The sequence below is a fragment of the Mesitornis unicolor genome, unplaced genomic scaffold (genome assembly GCF_000695765.1).
Source record: "Mesitornis unicolor isolate BGI_N332 unplaced genomic scaffold, ASM69576v1 scaffold11244, whole genome shotgun sequence".
NCBI classification, from domain to species: Eukaryota; Metazoa; Chordata; class Aves; order Mesitornithiformes; family Mesitornithidae; genus Mesitornis; species Mesitornis unicolor.
In genome coordinates, this window is record NW_010179440.1 from 31,526 (window position 1) to 51,660 (window position 20,135).

General features: G+C 37.8%; 1 protein-coding gene across 1 annotated transcript in view; it reads right to left on the bottom strand.

Annotated features, from left to right (window-relative positions):
* The window catches only part of NCKAP5 (NCK-associated protein 5), a gene marked incomplete at its 5' end in the record, with an annotated part of 64,968 nt that overhangs the window by 30,023 nt on the left and 14,810 nt on the right, over nt 1-20,135 (bottom strand). Inside the window, 2 exons of the mRNA XM_010182772.1 lie at nt 1,326-1,462; nt 3,625-3,939. Of these exons, the coding sequence (XP_010181074.1) occupies nt 1,326-1,462; nt 3,625-3,939 (452 nt within the window). The remainder of the gene's footprint in view (nt 1-1,325; nt 1,463-3,624; nt 3,940-20,135) is intronic.

A 20,135-nucleotide genomic window follows, 5' to 3' on the forward strand; every position in this document is an offset into this window, starting at 1 on the left:
GGCATCTACAGGCAGAGATATCACCTGCTATCCTAACCCAAATTGCCTTGCAGTGGCTCAAAAGAGTTTTTAATTCTGATTTTCAAAGAGTGATACTAATTTCCCCATCTTCCCATCCATGCTGCAGTTTTTCACTGATGCAGAAGGACAACCGTTTGATAGGAAACACACACTTGTGGAGAGGGGATCAGACCTGAGGATACCTGCACGTAGTCAGGTATGCACAACATTACCCACAAAATTGGGAGAGTGCAAGTCAGGTCTAGTCCTGAAGCCATTTAGACACATTCACGTGCCAGCTACACCTACACTGACCTTCTGACACTTGGGCAGACAAATTAGCAGTAACACATGGATGATGTGTTAAGACGGTTTCAGGACTGGAGGTGGTCAGTCATGACTGGCTCAAGACCACACTGATGTGGTTATTACTTGGAAGCCAACACTATTGCACTACAGAGGATTCACCACCAGTTTGTCATTGACTTACATTACAAGCAGTTTCATCTCCGTTTCTGTTCTCAATATCCAGAGCATGAGCCATAGAAAAATGACAGATATCCTAGTCGGTACATACATGGATAAAGAGGACATGCAAAACAGCTAGCAACAAAACCTTTTGAGCTTCTTGTAATGTAAGGCTTATTAGCGAGCAGTGCCTGACAATTTCCTTGCTTAACACCCATTTTCTTGATAAAGTTTTTCTCTCTCTTTTCTAACCTGCTGACCCTGTACTTCTCAGGGGGCTTGACAGCCCGGCAGTAGCTTTTACACAGATATTGCACATTTTACATATTTTACATGGGTATATGCATTTGCCTGTTTGTCCTTTCTGCATTTATATGAAGAGATTGAAGGACAGATAGATCACTGCAGGGATTAACCAAAACCACACAGAAACAGGTAAGAAGAGTACTTTCCCATTCACAATACTTCCATAGCACATCTGCTCAAATGCTCGTATGACACAGCCATACAGACAAGGAAACCTAGTCCTGGGGGAAAAAAGGGACCCAAATCTTATGGAAAGCAAACACACAAGGTCAAGTTTCTTGAAGAGAAAAACAGGTTAAAAGGTCTCTGTTTCCTTGTCTATAAAATCCCTGTGAGGATTTTAATTAAAACATGTTTGTAAACTATGACGACAAAGTATCTTTGGGTGCTGTATTAATATTATTAATAAATAATGAGATTGCAAATGAAGGGCAAGAAAGTAAATGTAGCTGTTAGATTGTTACTCTTCCCGCTATATTACATACATTCACCATTTCTAATTCTTTACACCACAATGCATATCTCATTTAATAATGCTTCTTAACTTATACCTTTGTTTTAGCAGTTTTCTTAGTGGTCCATGCTGGAAGAACTTTTCTATTTTCCACAGTTTCTTCAGTGTGCTCTAATGAGGCAGAGGTCACAGAACTTAGTACTTGTTCACTTTGCTTTGCAAGGTTAATTATTCCTGAATTAAGAGAGACAGTATTTAAATTGTAGGTCTCATCAGCATCTTCATGACAGTGTTTCAATTACAATTCAGTAAAATCTGGGGGCAAGTCATGATACTTTCATTATGTCAAATAATATCTTACTACTCAAAGGATCAACTTACTAACTTACTGGAATAATTCTAACAACTACAGCGGCAGAATTTGATCCAAAAGCATTTTCGGTTAACAAGAGAAGAGGAAGGCATGGATTGAAATCCCTCTAACAGTATTAAAATATATATTCTTTCAAATAAGAAACAACATTCAATAACTACTTCCAGGCATTGTAGGATCTGCTTTGCTATTTTACGTTCTCAGAGAGAGAACAGTCTGTGAACATAAATATAATTACAAGTACCTTTCTAGCAGAAAGCTAGCCTTTTTATTTGCTATATTTGCACTATGCAAAATCGGAACATCAAAGAAGATATATGGTGCATATGAAATAAAGTGATAATTGTAATTTAGATGAGAAAGTGCGGGAGAGAAGAATCAAATGAAAATATCCTAGGAAAGAATGAGTTGACCCCACCATCTGATGTATACTACTTTCTTCTAACATCTCTTCATGACAATTTAATTAAGATACAAACCTTACAAGGTTGCCGCAGTGAATATTAGCATTAAGATCAGAACAATCTTACTGCTACTGACTTCTTATGAAGCAATTCAATGCTTGCAGTTTCTGTTCAATTTGTTATAATGACAGTGTTTAATCATGGACTCGACTCTATAGCGCACTGCTGAATTGAGGTCACACATGTGGCTATTCAAGCATGTAGCATGTAATCTATAACTAAGATTTCTCTCCTGAATCCTTCTTAGCTGTACCATTAATTAACAGTACATTTATTCAAAAAAATACTAAGTACTAAAATATCTTTTATTTAGCTTTGATTTGAAATGAGCAGGGGAGCCTGCAATGAAGCATACAATGTGTGTTTGCAGTCTATTATACCATTGCAGTATTGCACTGGGAATATTGCTAAATCAACTAAGTTCTAAGATGTTTAATTAGAATTCTTCTGTTATGCATCTTATGAACATATAAAAGAGGTTTCTTTCCTCCTTGGCTCAATATACATCAGCTCATTAGCAGAACACGTACTTGATGGCCTTAAACTAAGCTTAAACTTGGTATTTAACCTTACATACTAATTACATGGAATCTCTCTTCTACATAAAGTGATACAGATGCGTGCAAGTTAAACACTCACAACATTTATAGGAGCAATAAAGTGCTAACAACCATAACCCCAATAAATACATGACACTGCATCTGGTCAAGATAAAACAATACTCTTCTCCATTAAACCAATTACTTTTACTGCATTTTGTACCATATCTATCATGCTGACTATGAAAAATTCCCTGTTACAAATGCTGTAGGTAATGATTTCTAATGTTATTGACATATATAACTCAAAATCCTTCAAAAATGTATATAAATGGTCAGTGTGCATTTATAAAAAATTGCACAGAGTTCAATGGAGCTATTTACTAATACAAAGTTATTTGTTGGTGCTTTGCTGGATTGCTAGTCCTTTGTCAGCTTTTGTTTTATAGTTTAAGCACACACGTAGCTCATAAGTGAAAGTATGGTATTTTATATTCATCTATTGAAGGGTACTTGTATAACATAGTGAAGTAGTGAGAGCCTTGTTTGAGGTCAAGGACATATATTCATTGGGACAGAATTTATGCATTGAGGCCAAACGGGTTTTTAGTCCAAACCTGGTTTCAAAAGCGAGTCTTTGTGATACAACTTTTCTATGTCACAACATGGCTATGCTTGGTACTTCGCTGCAAAGTCTGATCCTGAATATTGCTGAATATCTGCATTCTTATTCAAGTCAAATTCCAAGGCTGGCATATGTTTTTTCTTCACGTACTGTTCCTTGAGAAAAGGATTTAAGTATTTAACACATTTTTCTTCCTCAGATAAGCATTATGTGTAACAAAATTTCCATACGGCTCAGGTCACAAACTTGTTAACCTTATGCATTCATAAAATGAGTATCTTCTGCTCTGCATTTAACATTCCTGATATCAGTTGTCATTATTATAGGACTTCTGCTAATCAAAACAGACATCAGGGAAGAAATAATGTGATTTTTCAGTGTAATTGACATTTTACCTGAGGAAGCTGGTTTTGGAAGGCGACTTTGAAAAGGTCGTATACCTTTGGCAGTCATGGCTGGATCAGACGTTGAGTGACTAATTATGCTTTCCACAGACTCCTGGCTCTTAGCTGTTGAAGGCACTTCTCGCTCAAGAGTTTTGGCTTTTACTGAAGGAGCTGAAAGAAGAACTTGCTCAGATGCTGCAAGGACTTCTGTATCCAAGGTTGATTCTTGCTTAGAAACATGTCGCCCTGTAGATCGGTTCCCTGAGTCGGGGAGGGGGAAGGTTCCAATCCCGCTGTCGAGCGTCCTCATCTGGCAGCAAGACTCTAAGATACAGGAAAATTGTGTGATGGGGTGGAGATAGAGGTGTTGCCGGTATTTAAAGACAGTGAAAGGGTCTACGGGAAAAAAGGGCTTCTCCAAGGGAAGGTTTCAAGGAAAGAGAAACATTTTGCATTTGGTGAGTATGCTGCTACCTGTCATTTGTATGCTTTTGACACAATACATCTATCTAACTGAACACCATGAAATACCATTTTGAGGTGCAATTAAACTCTCTAACAGACGTCAAAACATTGAAATTGGCCTGTTTCAGGGTTATGATGGGATAATGAATAAGAAGGGCATGTCCTAGAAAGTGATTACAGCTGAAATTTTTAAATTATTTAACTTGAAGGCTCACAGAAATTCTGGAGAGAACCAATGAGAGGGATTGAGTAGTGTCACGTATTTCCTCCTACATAAACACACACTCAACAAAACCTTGACCTCTCCATACCTCTGCTTTCTTCATTGTTTCTCTTATAAGGTATTAATCAAAATGTGTCATTTATTCTTACACTAAATTAAGATCTACAGAATTTCCTAGAGATACCCATCTCTTAGAGCATCCTAAAAAAACTTGGATAGCAACAGCTAAGCCTTTGCTTACCTTGTTACACTCTGCACATCCCATTTTGGGTTAAGTGTACACTTTTCAACATGACGCCAGACAGGGATACCATAAACACTTGGTTTAGAAGCAGAATGACCACACACAGCCCTCCAGCTAATTCACCCTACTGGGAAGGCGCTCTACTGAACATGCAACAGAGAGAGATGCAAGTGTAGATACGAGCATGTTGCTATTCTAGCAACCAGGATGTGACAGCACCGCCCTGCCCTGTCATTTTCTATCGATTCCCAGAGACCCTGTTTGTGCCTTTTGTTTGTATAACAAGCAAACAGCATCGAAGGGACTATGATGGCCAGGTCCTTCTGAGAGGTACAAACACCAAGGAGGCAACTCCAGCACTAATGGTTGGAAAATGAGCATGATTAAGGTTAAACATCTGGAAACATCCCTTGACAGGGAGATCTTCAGTCTGTGGCAGACACTCCCAAAGGAAGTAGAAGAATTTCCTTTGCTTCAAACAATTTAAGGCTACACTGGATAGAAGATACACTGCAGTGAACAATTGTACTCTAGCAGGAGATGCAGACTATGACCCAATATATCTTTTCCATCTCTGTTTTCTGTGTTCCTGAGTATTGATTTTTTTTTATGATATGCCCATTTGTTATTTAAGTCTGTTGTAGTTAGCAGTCCTCTGTCAAGCTACTTTCATGGTTTTTGCCTCTGCAGCATTTCTAATACTCTCAGAAATTCAGAAATATTTTTCCTTTATGGGATTTGCATGTTTGTTTTGAAATAAGAACATTAACACGGTCATTTTCTGTTAATATCAATCTCAATGGGCCTGACTTGATAGCAAGTAAAGATTACTCACAGGTAAATTAAATGTCTATTTATGTTTCCTGGTTCTTGTCAGAGGAGGAGCAGTCTCTATTTACATGGTCCTTATTACCTTATCCTCGTCACTCAGGATAAAGGAAAGATGAAAAGTCATGCTGAGCACATTAAACTCTCAGGGCCTGGCTAAGCTGCAACAGCAAAATGAACTACACACTGTCTTTTAAAAGGGCAACAAGTGACTCCGATTTCTCTCGGACAATTACTGCATCTCAATTAATTCTTTCCATAGGTAAACGAAGATAAGGTGTGGAAGCCACGGTTAGCTGGCAACTGCTTTCCATCACATTTTTGATCTAATGTGCCATACGGATTTTAGAAGCTGCTGAAGGTTATCCAGGAAATGTGAAAAACAAGAGAATTTTATTTGGTTCTGCTGCATCAAAGGGAAGTATCCCAGCCGCTGAACTCCTCTTACCCCTAGATATTCTTTGGTTTTGAATAGTGAAATACCTAGCTAGAAGTGGGTAAACTGGATATATCTCAGGATATAACAGAGTGCAGAAAATCAAGTTAAAATGCTAGGTGTCTCTCCTGGCCATTTACTCTGCAGATAATTAAGCTTAAACAGCATGTTAGCTGATGGACAGGCAATGTTTCAACTAATGACTATCAGTGACAGCATTAGCAAATAAAGGAAAATATAGAATAAGAAAGGACTTCCATTAGGTCCCTCTTGATGAGAAGAAAGACATTTGTGCAACAGTGGTTATGTTGGAGAGGTAGAGCTCTTCAGCAGAGACAGGGGGTAAACTGGAAGCACCACAGAAAACATCCTGAAAACAGTAATTTGAAGAATCTCTGCTCCACTGTCTGTCTGGTTAATGCTGAACCTGATTCTGCAATGCGGTTCCACGGGGACTCTCAATGGTTTTACAGCCTTGTTTCCTTCTCAGGCATTCTCTAAGAAATGAAAAAGTCAGTCCCTCCTAATTACTACAGGAAAATTAAGTAGACTCAGAACGTATACCAAACAATAAAGCTAAGTCCTTTGCTCAGGGCGAACTAGAAAATGAACACTGTTTTATCTTCCGAGGCTATGTTTCTTAAAATGACAGGATTTTTTTTGCCCACTGTTACCCTGAGTATGTCTAGGAATGGACCACGAAAGCAACAACATAAAATCAAGAGAAATTAATACCGAGGGCTGTATTTCCAAGAAAATACAGTCTCCTGCTGTTCCCAAAATAATTGGGAGAGTGATGGAGGAGCACATCAGAAGTGTCACATTTAATTAAAAGGAAGAATAGTTTTAATCAATTACAGTCTTTCTTCATAGAGACTTTATCCGTGGTAAAGGAAATACACCATGTGGAAAACATTTTTAAAACAGCTCACTAACTTTTAATTCTAACTGCAAAAAGGTCTGGCTTTCAAAGTGCTCGAACCTCAGCAGCCCCCACTGTGACACTAAAAGACAGATGTTTGAAAAATTCTGTGACTCAAGCATGTTGAGCAATCCTCAAAAACCTAGTCCTAAATCCACAGAGTAGGCCACAAAATTCTTCATGAGTGTTAATTTTTCACTAATAAAAGCAACTATTTCACCCTTAAAGCTATATTACACAAATAAAAAAGTATTTCTGAGAACAATTTGTACTATTGAATGAATGAACAGACATTATCTTGCATTGTTTTTCAACTTCTATGAAGCAACTGCAAAATAAAAAAGTAGTTCTACACCTCAGTGACAGCTTTCAAACTGAACCGTTCATGGCCCATCTCATTTCATCACTTGCACCGACACTTCAAACGACTGTTATCAGCGAGAGCTGCACAAGACTACATAATGAAAATATGTAACAGTTAAATCTCTAATGCTGCAGCAGTACTACTCAATAGATGAAAAATGATGCTGCAACACATTAAAGCCTAAAAAGAGTTATATATGAGCTTAACTGCCTTTGCTTTTGAATTTTTCCTGGCATACAAGCCAAATTGCTTGCCTGATTCTGTTTTGTTTTGCGTGTTTCCCAGCCAGTTTTTATAGTGGACACATAGACTCACCATCTGCCATTCCACTGAACAACCAGCCTAGACTTAAAAGACCCAAATATTGAAACAGCCCCTTCCCTTCATCCAAACACATGGACTTGAGTCTGGGCAGAAAACAAAGTCCCTGGAAGTCCTACTGTAGAGGAACATTTCTCAAAACAGAAAACAGAAATGAGGAAAGATTTAGAGACATTTCTTGGAGATCAATAAACTCCTGACTGCATGGGAATCTTTTGATGATCACAACAGGGCGCTGAAAGAGCTCTGTAGACTGAGGAAGATCTTTAATGCTGAGAAGCTTCTCAGTCACTAAGCAAAAGGAGTTAACACTGCTCAGAAAGTTTTCTGAAAGTCTGCTGAAATCCCTACTCCTCAATAATTTTCAGGTTTAATATTGTCACAGGTCAGATGTTCATGCAGTTCATGTCCTACATCAGCTGGACACCATGGTAATTCGAATAATAATACAGTTGGAAAGGCTTTGGTGTATTCCAACATCACTGGTGTTTGACCAGTTTTCTGGTATCAGTAGACCACCAAGACCTCTTCAATGTGAAGTCAGCACCCAGATTAGATGCAGTAAAAAGCATTTTTAAAAATTGTGCGCAATTCTGAGTATATGGTCAAGAGGAGAGCAGAAAAGGGACACATGAACAGGCTGGTAGGCATCAGGAATTCTAAAAATTAGATCCTTACTGGCGAGAATTACAATGGCAGTTCCCTCTGTGGGTATTTTTGCATTTTCCTCTGAAATGCAAAAATTAAAGAGCTAGAAGTAAACATTGCCCACTGACAAGAACTGACAACCTAGAATTCATTAAAGTCTTCTAGGGCATTCTCCTGAGCATAGATCATTTAAAAATGCATCTTGAAGACGAGCAACAGATCATTAAGCCTAATTACTTTTTAACTTTTTAAATTTCTTCTGAAACATTTGCCACAAAGATACCACAAACACACCACCTCTAGCTCAGAAACGACCCTTGCCACAAATCATTGGAGACAGAGAGAGAATACCCAGGGAAGCTGACTGCAGACGTTGCTTTTGTGTGGCTTCAGAGGCACTGGGATCGGTCACTCAGAGCGTGAGAGGAGCTCTCAGTCTGACCTGGTGCCATGCTGTTTTACATTGCTGTTACATAGCACCCTTCTCTGCTCCTCTTTTTATACAACACATGCAAAAGGAAAATCAGTCTGGGGGGAAAAATGAAAGACGACATAGAACAGCCACTATGAAGGGAATTGCTTCCAGCACAACACAAGAAACGTGGGTCCAGCTTCCCTCAGGCTGAGTTCTACACTGATAGTTGAAAATAGGGTATTACTCAAAATAGGCACTGGAGCAAAATCTGTCCCACTTTTAGGAGGTACATTAGGTACATGTTAGTCTTTTTAATGTTAAACTTCTGTGAACCTAAGTTGAGACCTAGCACATAGCCAAGAGATTTCATGAATTCCCTAGAAGACATAAGGTAATGACATAGCTTTGAAACACAGCTCCTGACACACATTTCTTTAGTAATGTGAATAGATACTTTTACTAAAAAAAATAACATTATTTTTATGTTGTATCTCAAAAGGAGTTTCACAGATGCTCAGTCTATTCACAAATCACATGCCAGTCTTTCTTTACATAGCGACTGTTATACTTTTAAGAAGTCTATATAATCACTCACGGTTATTTTGACCATCTAGTTAAAACAATACGTGAGTTTTACTATGATGCTTAAATCATCCATAACAATCTTTATGGAAACTACAAGATCCAAAGTTTTACCCACAGAGCTAAAACGATAAGGCATCAATCAGCAATTCTATGACGCAGGTTTAATGTTCTATGTGCATAAATAATGTCATGCCAAATGGTCAGGCAATTCACCCACTTTGAATTAAACACAGCAAGAGGAGACATTTCTGGATGTGGGCATACAGGGAAGGGCTTACAGGTCCTGAGAGGAAACAATTTGATGGCAAATCTATCTTACCATTAAAAATAAAGAGCAACAAGGAGGACAACTGTAATTTAGGTCAAAATGATCCCAGGTAGTTAACTGCTTACGTCAGGTTTTCTATATATAATGCCAGTAGCACACAGACATATCTTCTTTCAAAGAAGCTTCCCTCCTCATGAAAAATGTGGAATTCTCCCCTGTGCCCACCACTACAGCTGGTTTGAGAACTTCCTCACATAAATTTTCAAGTTTTGGCCTACAAAACTGCACATGATTGACACAAATTTCAGCTGAAACCTTTTGAGTAACCACCAGAATTTTCCACAGAAAGCAGGCGTTTTCAGGAAAAAAATATCAGTCAGAAATAGCTCAGTATCAGGAACAGTTTCACTGGGAAATTTCCAGCAAGCTGTTTTCAGGAGTACAGACTCACTTAAACCTCGAAAGGAGGTTTTGAGAGATATGTAACACTGAATGGCCTTTCTTCAAGGGATGTCTAGGACAATAAAAATGAAAGGGCATAGTTTCCATCAGTACCAGAATACACAATTTCTAATAAACTACCTTTCTTTGCATTAGAACATTCAAGACTTTCTGCTAAGCTGACACAGGGACCCAGAGAACATAACAGTTTTTTCATCTGAAACACAAAGGGAGTATAATTCTTCCAGTATTTTGAAACATGCCAAATTATTAATTAATACTTTTAAATTTTTTTCAGAATAAAATTTCAAATGTAAGTAGGTCTCTGCAAAATAGCTTTATCAGTTAATAAACATCTTTAAGCTACATGTGGCATTGGCAGGAAGAACTTAAACTACAGATGGCAAAACAGATCTCTTTATTTGCACATCCTTCTCTTCATCTGCAATGCTAAAGCAACCACAAAAAATTGGATGTATTTCTGCCAAATCAATGTCAAATTTAAGTAGATTATTCCCCCTGGGTTTACACCATAATTTGATCCAATTAGTCAAAGATGAATGCATTATTGTTTTCTATCTAGATCTGAAGCATAACCAGTATGCAAAACTAAAGAACCCCAAAGGCTATCCTAGGTAAAACTAGAAAAGACACAAGTTTTCACAGCCCTGAACCTCCCATGCGTGAAAATTGGTGCACTGGTGAAATGGAATTGTTCCTAATGTATACTCGGGAAGGGTAAATGGGAGGAGGACTGTGCAATGTGCTTTCAAATGATGGATCTACAAGTGAACTTCATTCAAAGCTGCTTGAATCTGGGATTACAATTTATGGTTATTTATAATAACGAGAATAATAAAAAACACAATAAATACAGACTTCACTGACTTATTCAATGTTCTTCCTATTGCTTCTTCCTAGTAAACCTTTTTATTTGCAAAACCCACCAACTTCAATATGTCATTTGTCCAATAGTTTGACAGTTGTCTTCACAGTTTTCCATGACCGCAATCCCATGTTTGAAATGTATTTTCTGAGTTGAAACAGATAATTGCTGCCTCATTTTAATTCCAGTCCCACCTTAAAATACAATTATACTAGTAAGTCAAAAGATTAGTTTTAATTATTAGTGAGTACCGACAATCTTGTACTCCAATTTGGCTGTTATTTTTTTAATTTTTTGTATTTTTTCAGTAAGTGCTTCCCTTCCCCCTCCAGGCATTTGGATCCCTTCCCTGCATGCTTGGAAAGAACAGTGACAAGCTATTTGGAACAGGGTTGTTACAGAGAACCAAACTTCAAATGAGTTGGAAAAAGAACTTGGATAACTATTGGAATTTTCTACTCCACATCTCTCAGTGTCTATTAAATACAAATGTATTTAATGCAGTTTCCAGTTGGGGAAGTCCCACAACCGATGATGTCTGGAATGATCTCTCTGTATTACACTGTTATAATTTCTTCCTAAAAATCTCATTTTTCTCAGGAGACAAGATATCAGAAATAGATAAAATACTTATAATTTGTGTGAAGAACACCTTTAAGCTCTGTCTAAAAGATAATTAAATGCAGACCAGCTGTAGCCTGCCTGTCAGTGAGGCCAGCCTAGAAATACTTTGGGGACCTATCCCTCTTCTTTTTTGGCTGCATTTCCCCCTTTGGTTTTACTTCTGCACTTGCCAATCTGCCTTACAGATGTGCAACTATTTTTCAGAAATCCTTACAGATGAGTAGGAGCTGAGAAGAGAGAGAAGTCCTCACATCTGATGCAAGGTGTGAATCCAAGGTAAGCAACAGGTCTGCCGCAATGCAGAAATGTGGCTTTTCCAGGCGTTTTCACCAAGAATGGCCTCTTGTTTCCCTTAGTACCCTGAAATGTAAAGGTTGGGAGCTAACATTTGCATGCTGTCTAAGGAACATCTTATTGGGGATTGCTCATTCAAGGCATGAATGAATGCTTCCCTTCATTTGCTGTTCTCTAACAGGAATGACATATCCCAGCTCTCAGAAGTTGTACTTACATGTGGCAAAGCCCAAGAAAAGAGGGTTTATTATTTACCCAGGTACTAGCTAAGGGCTGCCTCAGCCATGCCTTTTCCATGCGACCACAGGCCTATCTCGTTCTCTCTTTATGTCTCAATTCTTCATATGAAAACACAGAGCTAATCGTACCTCCCCACTACATAGTCATATCATGAGGATAAAGAACATAGGAGCTTGGCAAACCGTATACAACCAACCTGCAATCACTTCAATGAATAGTGCTTGTGTAGAAATATCTTTACTCCAGCTTTTTTGGAAGCTGTTAATAGCAAGCTACAAACTAGCAAGAAGCATTAAGGTTGTTATTTTTGCTAATATTATCAGAGATAGCTGGTTTAACTTTAGTTTAGGAATAACTGTGTTAGACTCAGTTACAAAAGAGAAGAGGACATAGGTAGCATCCCTGAGACATGGGCTGCACCCAGTGCCCAAGAGGGCATTTGCTGCTGGTATTTGGCTGTTCCACTGAGGGCTTCTGTTCACTGACTTTGCATTTGAAGCATTTAAGGATAATGAGATGGAACCACTGATTGACCTGCTTTTAAGCAACTCTCTTTTAAATTGGAGTTTGGTTTCACTCATATTTGAGACACTGATTTTCTATTCCCAACAAATAGGACTAGTGATAGTGCTCTAAGCATAAATGCCATCTCTGGTAAACACAGACCAGATCATGAGTGCACAGGAAGTTCTGGGTTTTGCAAATGCACGGGATTACTTACTATATTTATTTTAGTAACATCATTGCTTTTTGTTTACTGGTACAAAAAAAAGGACTGAAATTAAAGCCACATGAATATTAAATGAAGCTTTAAATAATTTACTTTTAGTTCTGCCCCGCAGATGACTTTACTTAAGGGTACTGCTAATAAACAGTTACAAACACCTGAAACAGACTGATTTTATTTCTCAGTTAATGAAGTGAGAACTCATTAACAGTGTGAGCACAGAGAGCTTTGAGTAACTTTTAGGTGAACTATAATCTTTCTTTCCCAGTACTGAAGTTAGGCTCCTCCAAACCAGCTGAATCACTGTGAAACTAACTGCATGGAAGCAGGAGCTGGTAAGAAACCATCCTGATTTAAAGCTAGAAGAATGAACAGAGATTTTTTTCAGGTCGTCTATTTTTTGCAAGACAAAAAAAAAATGTATGCAATGTTACATGGTGTTTCAAAACCATCATTAGAATGACCATTTTGAAACAATACACTGGGCCTCTTGGCATGTTAAAGATCGGAAGTAGGGAAATTATTCCCTATAAATACATTTGTCAATTTATTTTTCTTTTCCTCACAATGGATTGTCCAAACACCGATAAATTCTCAAGTTCACTTATTATTTAAAACAATGCACTAATTGTATAGGTATAATTTTTCCATTATGGTGATATTTTTTTTGTAGGGCCTGTTTTTCTACGATATGCTGTGATGGCTAATTGCAACAATTCAGGTCTCTGACTGAAGACATGAATCAAAGCTCCTCAAACTCAATTAAAAATGGCAAGGACAACAAGTAGGACTGGAATTAGGAAACAGGCATCCTATCCTCAGAGTGAGAATTTGGTAAGGCATATGCCAATACAGCTCAAATATAATTGATAATTTAGGTGAAAATGTATTTTTGGTAAACATTCTATTAGATGTCATTGTGGAAAAGGAGCAGAAATTTCATGTGAGAACAGTTAAAACAAACATTTAAAGTAACTCAACACATACTCATTCAAAATGCTTTTCAGTTTGCTCAGTTGTACTTCAGGTATATGAATCAGTGTTAAGAGGAAATGCATGACTGAAGCTCCATACACACATGTACAGATGGCCCTAGACAAAAGCAAAAAAAACATGTAAAGTAGAAAAGTTTCAAATAGGACTCACACTGTTATAGAGAATACTGGCATGCACTATCCTGCAGTAAGTAGGATAATCAGGCACATACCTGATTTGAGTGATAAAAATGAATATAGATTGGGCCAGACTTTAAAGTAGTGTAAGTCAACACAGCAGCACTAACTTCAGAGCTGAAGAACCTGGCCATCCTGTTTAATTGACATTTTAAGCCTGAATGAGACCAGTAGATTCTCAGTATGTTGAATAATAATTAGTCTGTATCCTATATATAATGTATAAAGAGCCATGCTTCTCATTCTAATGATAAAAACTGGTATTTCTGAGTGAATAGATGTGATGACAAACAAGGAAATTACCAGGAAATCATTGTGGCTAATAAGCAAGTGTTGATCCAAAATATTAATTCTCCCCAGAGAAGGAAGACAAGCTAGACAGTAGGCAGCAGCGGCGCTGCAGAAGAATTGGCAATTAGACAAGTGCTATGTGTACTGTCCTTTAAAGTACAAAGAAATGATTTGTCTCTGCCAGACTGTGAAGAAGGTAAGCTGACATAAATTAGAAGACACTAATGGATGTTAGTTTCTTATTATTCACATTGGCAAGGTTCTTCATCATCTTCAAGGAACATAAGTAACAACTAGAAAAATACACAGAAAGTTTCACTCTATTATCGTAGGCTCCTTCAGACCATCATTTCAAAATGAATCCCTGCAGAAACACCCAAATGCCAAACAAGAGTCAAGAACACAGTACAGCAGACATTATTCATCCCATTTCCAGTGGCCAAACAAACAAAATGCTGTTCCTCTCGCAGCTCTTTCCATTCTGCAGAGCAGCCACATGAACAGAGGGCTTTAGAAAATGGTTTTGTTACCGATGTACAATTGCTCATGTATAGGGGATTCATGAAATATCTAATATCTTAGCACAACTTGTATCAAAACATGACATTTTTGAGCATGCAGATTCTAAATAGGAACAGACCCAGGCTGGAAATGGATTTGGTGAGAACTGGTTTTGTTTGATGGCTTTTACAGACAGCAACCTCACATGCAGAGACTTCTAGGTATTCCACAGCTTTTCTGGGTGGTGATGGGGAAGATAAAACAAACATTTTTCCTTTATCTGATCATGTGTAAATGAATGATTCAACTGCTATATCCGTGATGAGATGATTGCTAAATGGTTCTTCTCAACTTCTATCAATGGCCTGATGAAAGGAATTAACACTGACAGTGATAAATTGTTTTCTCAGGCATTGAGACTTCATGACAAGAGAGGATTTCTTTTGCGGTCAAAAGACATTTTATCAGTTGAAAATTGTTCTTCATTAAATGCATTAGAGGTGTCCAAGGATTTGCCTGACATTTAAGCAACTTCTGGATTATCCTTTTGCCTCCCCGCAGTGATGTGGATCACCTCTCTTTACCGAATGCACACGCTGTAATGCAGATCAATTTGTTGACCGTCTTTCCTCTGTCACTTTGCTACATTTATCTCAGTAATTCATTACAGACCTCACCTAATCTGTCTGCAGGTTTTGAGGGTTCTTTAATGTAAATGTGTTTGCTCAAATATGTCAGGCTTAATGGACATGTTTTAGGATGATGCATGCCAGACTTAATATATTTACCACATTAATCAGATTTGTTTCCTTCACATCTATTTCTAATGCCTGAGAATGAGAAAACACAAATTTAGTATCTGTTTACTTAGTCCTCCAGTAGCTCACCCAAAGTTTTAGTAGTTTACATAATGGTGGATAAAACCAAGTCTTCTGCTGGGCAGAGGTGGGTGTCCAGTATTTTTTCTTCTCTTACTGGAAGCTTGGTGCAAACTTATTAAACAAGCAGACAAACTGCTATTGTTTTCATCAAGCTTTGGAACAGACAATTGGATAACTCATAATTAAACATTATGAGCATGTACATTAAATGGCACATTCAAAAATAAAATCTGAAACATACTTTATCAGTTCTGGTGTTCATCAGATCTAGATTTCAGAAAGAAACCAAGGAAAAAACGGCAGATGACACTGAAGCAAGAACCTGTCCATTAGAAATTGTATCAGTATGGGAACAAGAAGGCAGGCTCTGTGTCATGGTCCAGATTTGTGGGGCACCAATGAGCAATACCAGAGCACCACACAAGCAGTAAAGAGGGACCACCAGTTTTAAATGATGTAGGTGAAAAAACATGAGGAGAAAGGTGAGAAAATAATACCATTGCAGTAAATGGGTACATCTGTGGGAAAACCATACAGAAGAACCAGAAAGAAAAGGAGTCAGAGAAAAATAAAATTACCTGGCGTACTAGAAAGAATGTAGGTCCTTCTCCTCATGGAAAAGTCTCTTATGAAGTGTGGTTTTTTATCATTATATATATAGTTTCATAGTATGGCTACTGGGTACTGAATAAAACAATATCAGAATACACAGATAAGGCTATCATCTTTAGTATTTTGTTACATCAACACAAATAATTATAATGTCAACATTTCAAGTCAAACTCACATCTACAATATGCTATATGTCCTATGCTTGCTATCAATGTATCTGTAAAATTGCTATCAACCTACTAACAACTTACCTATAAACGTTGCCGCGAAGGAAATTCCTGGTTTCTACTGAAAATTTTGTTTGATCACTTTTATTTGCTGCATATAAAGCTTAAAGGAGTGTACTTTAAAACACAACACAACATATAAAATACCCACACCACTTCCTTTCTGGAATGTTAGGCATCTAAAGGATTCAACCAAATGTTCTCTAAACAAGACAAATCTCCAGAAAGTTCCTTAAGAGACAGACCTTTCTTTTTCTGACCAGTCTGCCTTTAAATTAAACTGCAAAACCCTCCTGCAAAGTTGTTCTTGCAATGTAGGAAAAAAAGATGATAAAGCCTGCTATAAGGCAGATGATTATCAAGAACTTTAATGGAACTGAGCGCTAGGCTACAGCAGAGCTACAAAGCATCCTCTGACCTCAGTGTGTGTTTTTGTGCTAGCACAAAGCAGCAAAGTCTACCATGCACTTTTAATGTTGCTTTGATAGTGTGGAAGCCCAGCCCTCTATCTAGCCAGAGACTTTTCAAAACCCTTTTAAGGATCTGCAGGCCTTTTCTCTGATGAATCAATTCTGAGCAACTGACCTGGACCTCCAATGAAAATTTGACAAAAATTAGACCCAAGTCTTTCTTCAAAGTTTCAAAAATTCTGACTACATTTATCTTCTTAATCTTTGCCTGGCTCTGAATTTCCTCTGAAATACTCCAAACAAACAACAGAGGTCAATGCCACAGTTAGTTAATATCTTTCAAAAAATGGAATCTTTCTGCCATGGATTCATGCCCCAGTTTGTCCCAGGGAATTAACTCCCCACACAACTTCCGTAGGTAGTATCTTGTGCTTCCAGTGGAGCAGACAGTACCAACAACCCCCAGATACATTTTGGATTGCTACTACCAATCCTTGCATTATGAAGTATTTGCTCTCCAGAGTACCCACAATGCTCAAGTGAACTGCAGGCCTGTTCAGATCTTTACAATTTCTTTTATTTTTACTAGTGATGCCATTCCGAGGACAAAACCTACCTGCAGTGATCTGATGTTAAAGCTCAACAGGTTTTTATTAAAGAACGAATCTGGCCATTTAGTTCAGTGACATATTAAAGATAACATTTGAAAGCAACAACTTCGCAGTTCAATGAAATAATTCCTTTAGATGAACTGTCCATGCTTTCAGGTACTCCCTGAACTTCAGTGCTTTAGATCAGAAGTGCTTGTTTGATTCATTTAGGAATTGCTAAGGATAAAATGACCACTGGAAATCTACTACTTTTTTTGTATTGAAACCTGAGTATAATTTTAAGAACACACTAGAAACCTTCTCAGACACCTCTCATCAGCCTATTTAGGCTAGTGAATATATGCTGAGAATGTGGTTTGTGTGAAGCTTGAATATATTGTTAGCAAAAAGCATATTCAATGTTGACTCGCTTCTCTAGCAAATTTATGACCCATTTGGGGTGACAAAGAGAAAAGGAAACTGGACCCAGAGAAATGATTACCATGCAGCTTTCAAACAGAGGGTTTGGTAAATCACCCAGTGTTGATGTCTGAGGAAATGGCACACTCAGTTTTCCTCCTTCAGCCTCAGCACAGGTTTATATCAACACTGAGGAATGATATGACTAATTATTACTAACTTCTTCATTACAGATACCTACTCCTAAAAAGAAAATAAAGTCAGGAACCTTGTAATTTGTGTAGGGACCCGTATAGCCAAAAATACATTTGCTCCTTCAAGGTGCATGTATTTTAGCCATAACAGATGAATATTATAATCAAGGAAACTGTTTTTGGTATGACTGTTACTGTATACCACAGTATTCTCATGGGAAGCTGTCTGTGAGAATCAATTCTTCAGTAATTAGCATTTGTTTGCTTGTGCCACAGATTTTTTGGCTTTTCCCTTGAAGCTGTTTATCAATGAAAACTCTTAATACATTGTAATTAATGCAATCACACTTTTCCAGGAGTGGCTGCTAATTTGAAACTGAACTAGAAATATGAAACATTAAACTTCCTCACAAATCCTTTTTTCTTCTCAAGATGTCCAATTATTAATTTTTCTATGTAAAGGTGTCATTTGTAACTGCCTTGTAATTTTTTTGGCCATTGAGGCAATGGGGACATTCAAGACAAACACTGACACTTCTACTCCCTTGGGGGAAACAATTCTTTCTCTTTGCAAAATGAAGGCTTTTTTATGTTTACATGGCAGCAATACTGTCAGGAGCCTGACACATCGTCTTTGCATTCAATAAAAGAATTTTATTTATAGGAATATTTGGATACCCTGATGTACCTGTCTAAGCTGGGGAATCTTTCATGAAATGAAGTGAAAGTCAGCCTTTTTATCAGGTCCTTTCTCTTATGAGGCACTTCAGCATTTCCCATGTCATCACTCTTTCAAAACCCAACAATTTTATTGCAAAGGGCTTGAGGAAGGAGCTCTGAAGATGACTGGGCCTGAGAGCGATATTTGTGGATTCTCAGGTCTCCTGTCTGTGAGAAGTGGGAGCACAGGTAGCATCTGTGCTGCCAGGACCATTGCATCCTCACTAATAGTACATAAAAAGCACCCAGGGTAAAACACATTTTTGTTTTTATATTTTTTAAAATGTTTTAAATAAATGTTCAAGTACAGTATAGCACAATATAAATGACTGCTTCCTATGGAAATGATCACGTGCTCCTGAGATACAGGTATACTAGAAGGGAAATTTTATATTACTGTGCATTCTTGTGTTCTTTCAAATTAGCAAATCCAAAGAGTCAGCAAAATACTTAAATTGTTTCTATCAACAACAGACAGTAAATTAAAAAACCTAGCAACTGGCATTTTACACGTTTTGTGTTTAACACACCCAGGAGTATCTCATTATTAGAAAGTGATGAACCAGCATTGTCTTACATGGTAGCAACCTTGAAGACTGCTCAGGTATTTGTTTATTAGCTAACTGGGCAGAAGTGATGTCAATTTAGGTATTTTACTGTAACAACTACAGCAACACATGTTTTTCTGATTATGTAAAGAACATCTTCCCTGCTTAATCATAGCCTTTCTATATGTCCTACACATTCAAGCTCTATTTTGTTAACAGTTTAGATCAAAACCAGTAAAATAAGCTCAATTAAGTACAGCTGCAAAACCACAGTGAACTTTCTGTTTTCTTAAAGCAACTGTTTATGATGGAGGAGAATGCAGTAAGAAATGAATTTATAGCCCACTGGAATTTTCAATATTTTGAAGATGTTCCCGTTCTGGAAGAAGCCACAACACTGTGAAACTGTCCCATGAAACCAAGAGACCATAAGCCTCCACCAGGACACGGCCTGCCCTCTTCAATCAGGCTAAGCACCTGGCTCACTATCATAGATGCGCTTGATTGCAGCAAGGCCTAGCATTTACAGAGCCATCCCTCCTGAACTATTCCCTTCTGCTGCCGACAACCAGGAGTTTAGGAGTTGACAACAAAGAGCCGAAAGCTTTCTCACATCTCAGGTAATTCTCCACACCAGTAAGTGTTCTATAATCTTCACAAGTTCTTCCTTGTGTATGGTTTTGACTAAAAATCACAAGCTGACAAGGGAAATGTTCCAAATGAACGTTTCTTAAAGCTGCATAGAGTTTCAATCTTCAAAACAATCAGTATCTTACTATGAAAACCTTTGTATCACATAAATGCCAGAACTTCTATCAAGGAATTTGGTAAAAGAACCTGAACAAGACCTAGGAAAGCTTGCTATCCACAGAGCAACATGGACATACAGCAGCAAAAATACCAATGTAAGATAAAACATAGCCCGATGAGAGTGGAATAAAACACAACATGATACTGATTTAGGAGTATTCAGGAAGTGCACCTTGATCCATGCTTCTAATTTCCCAGGGTTGAGCTTTTCCT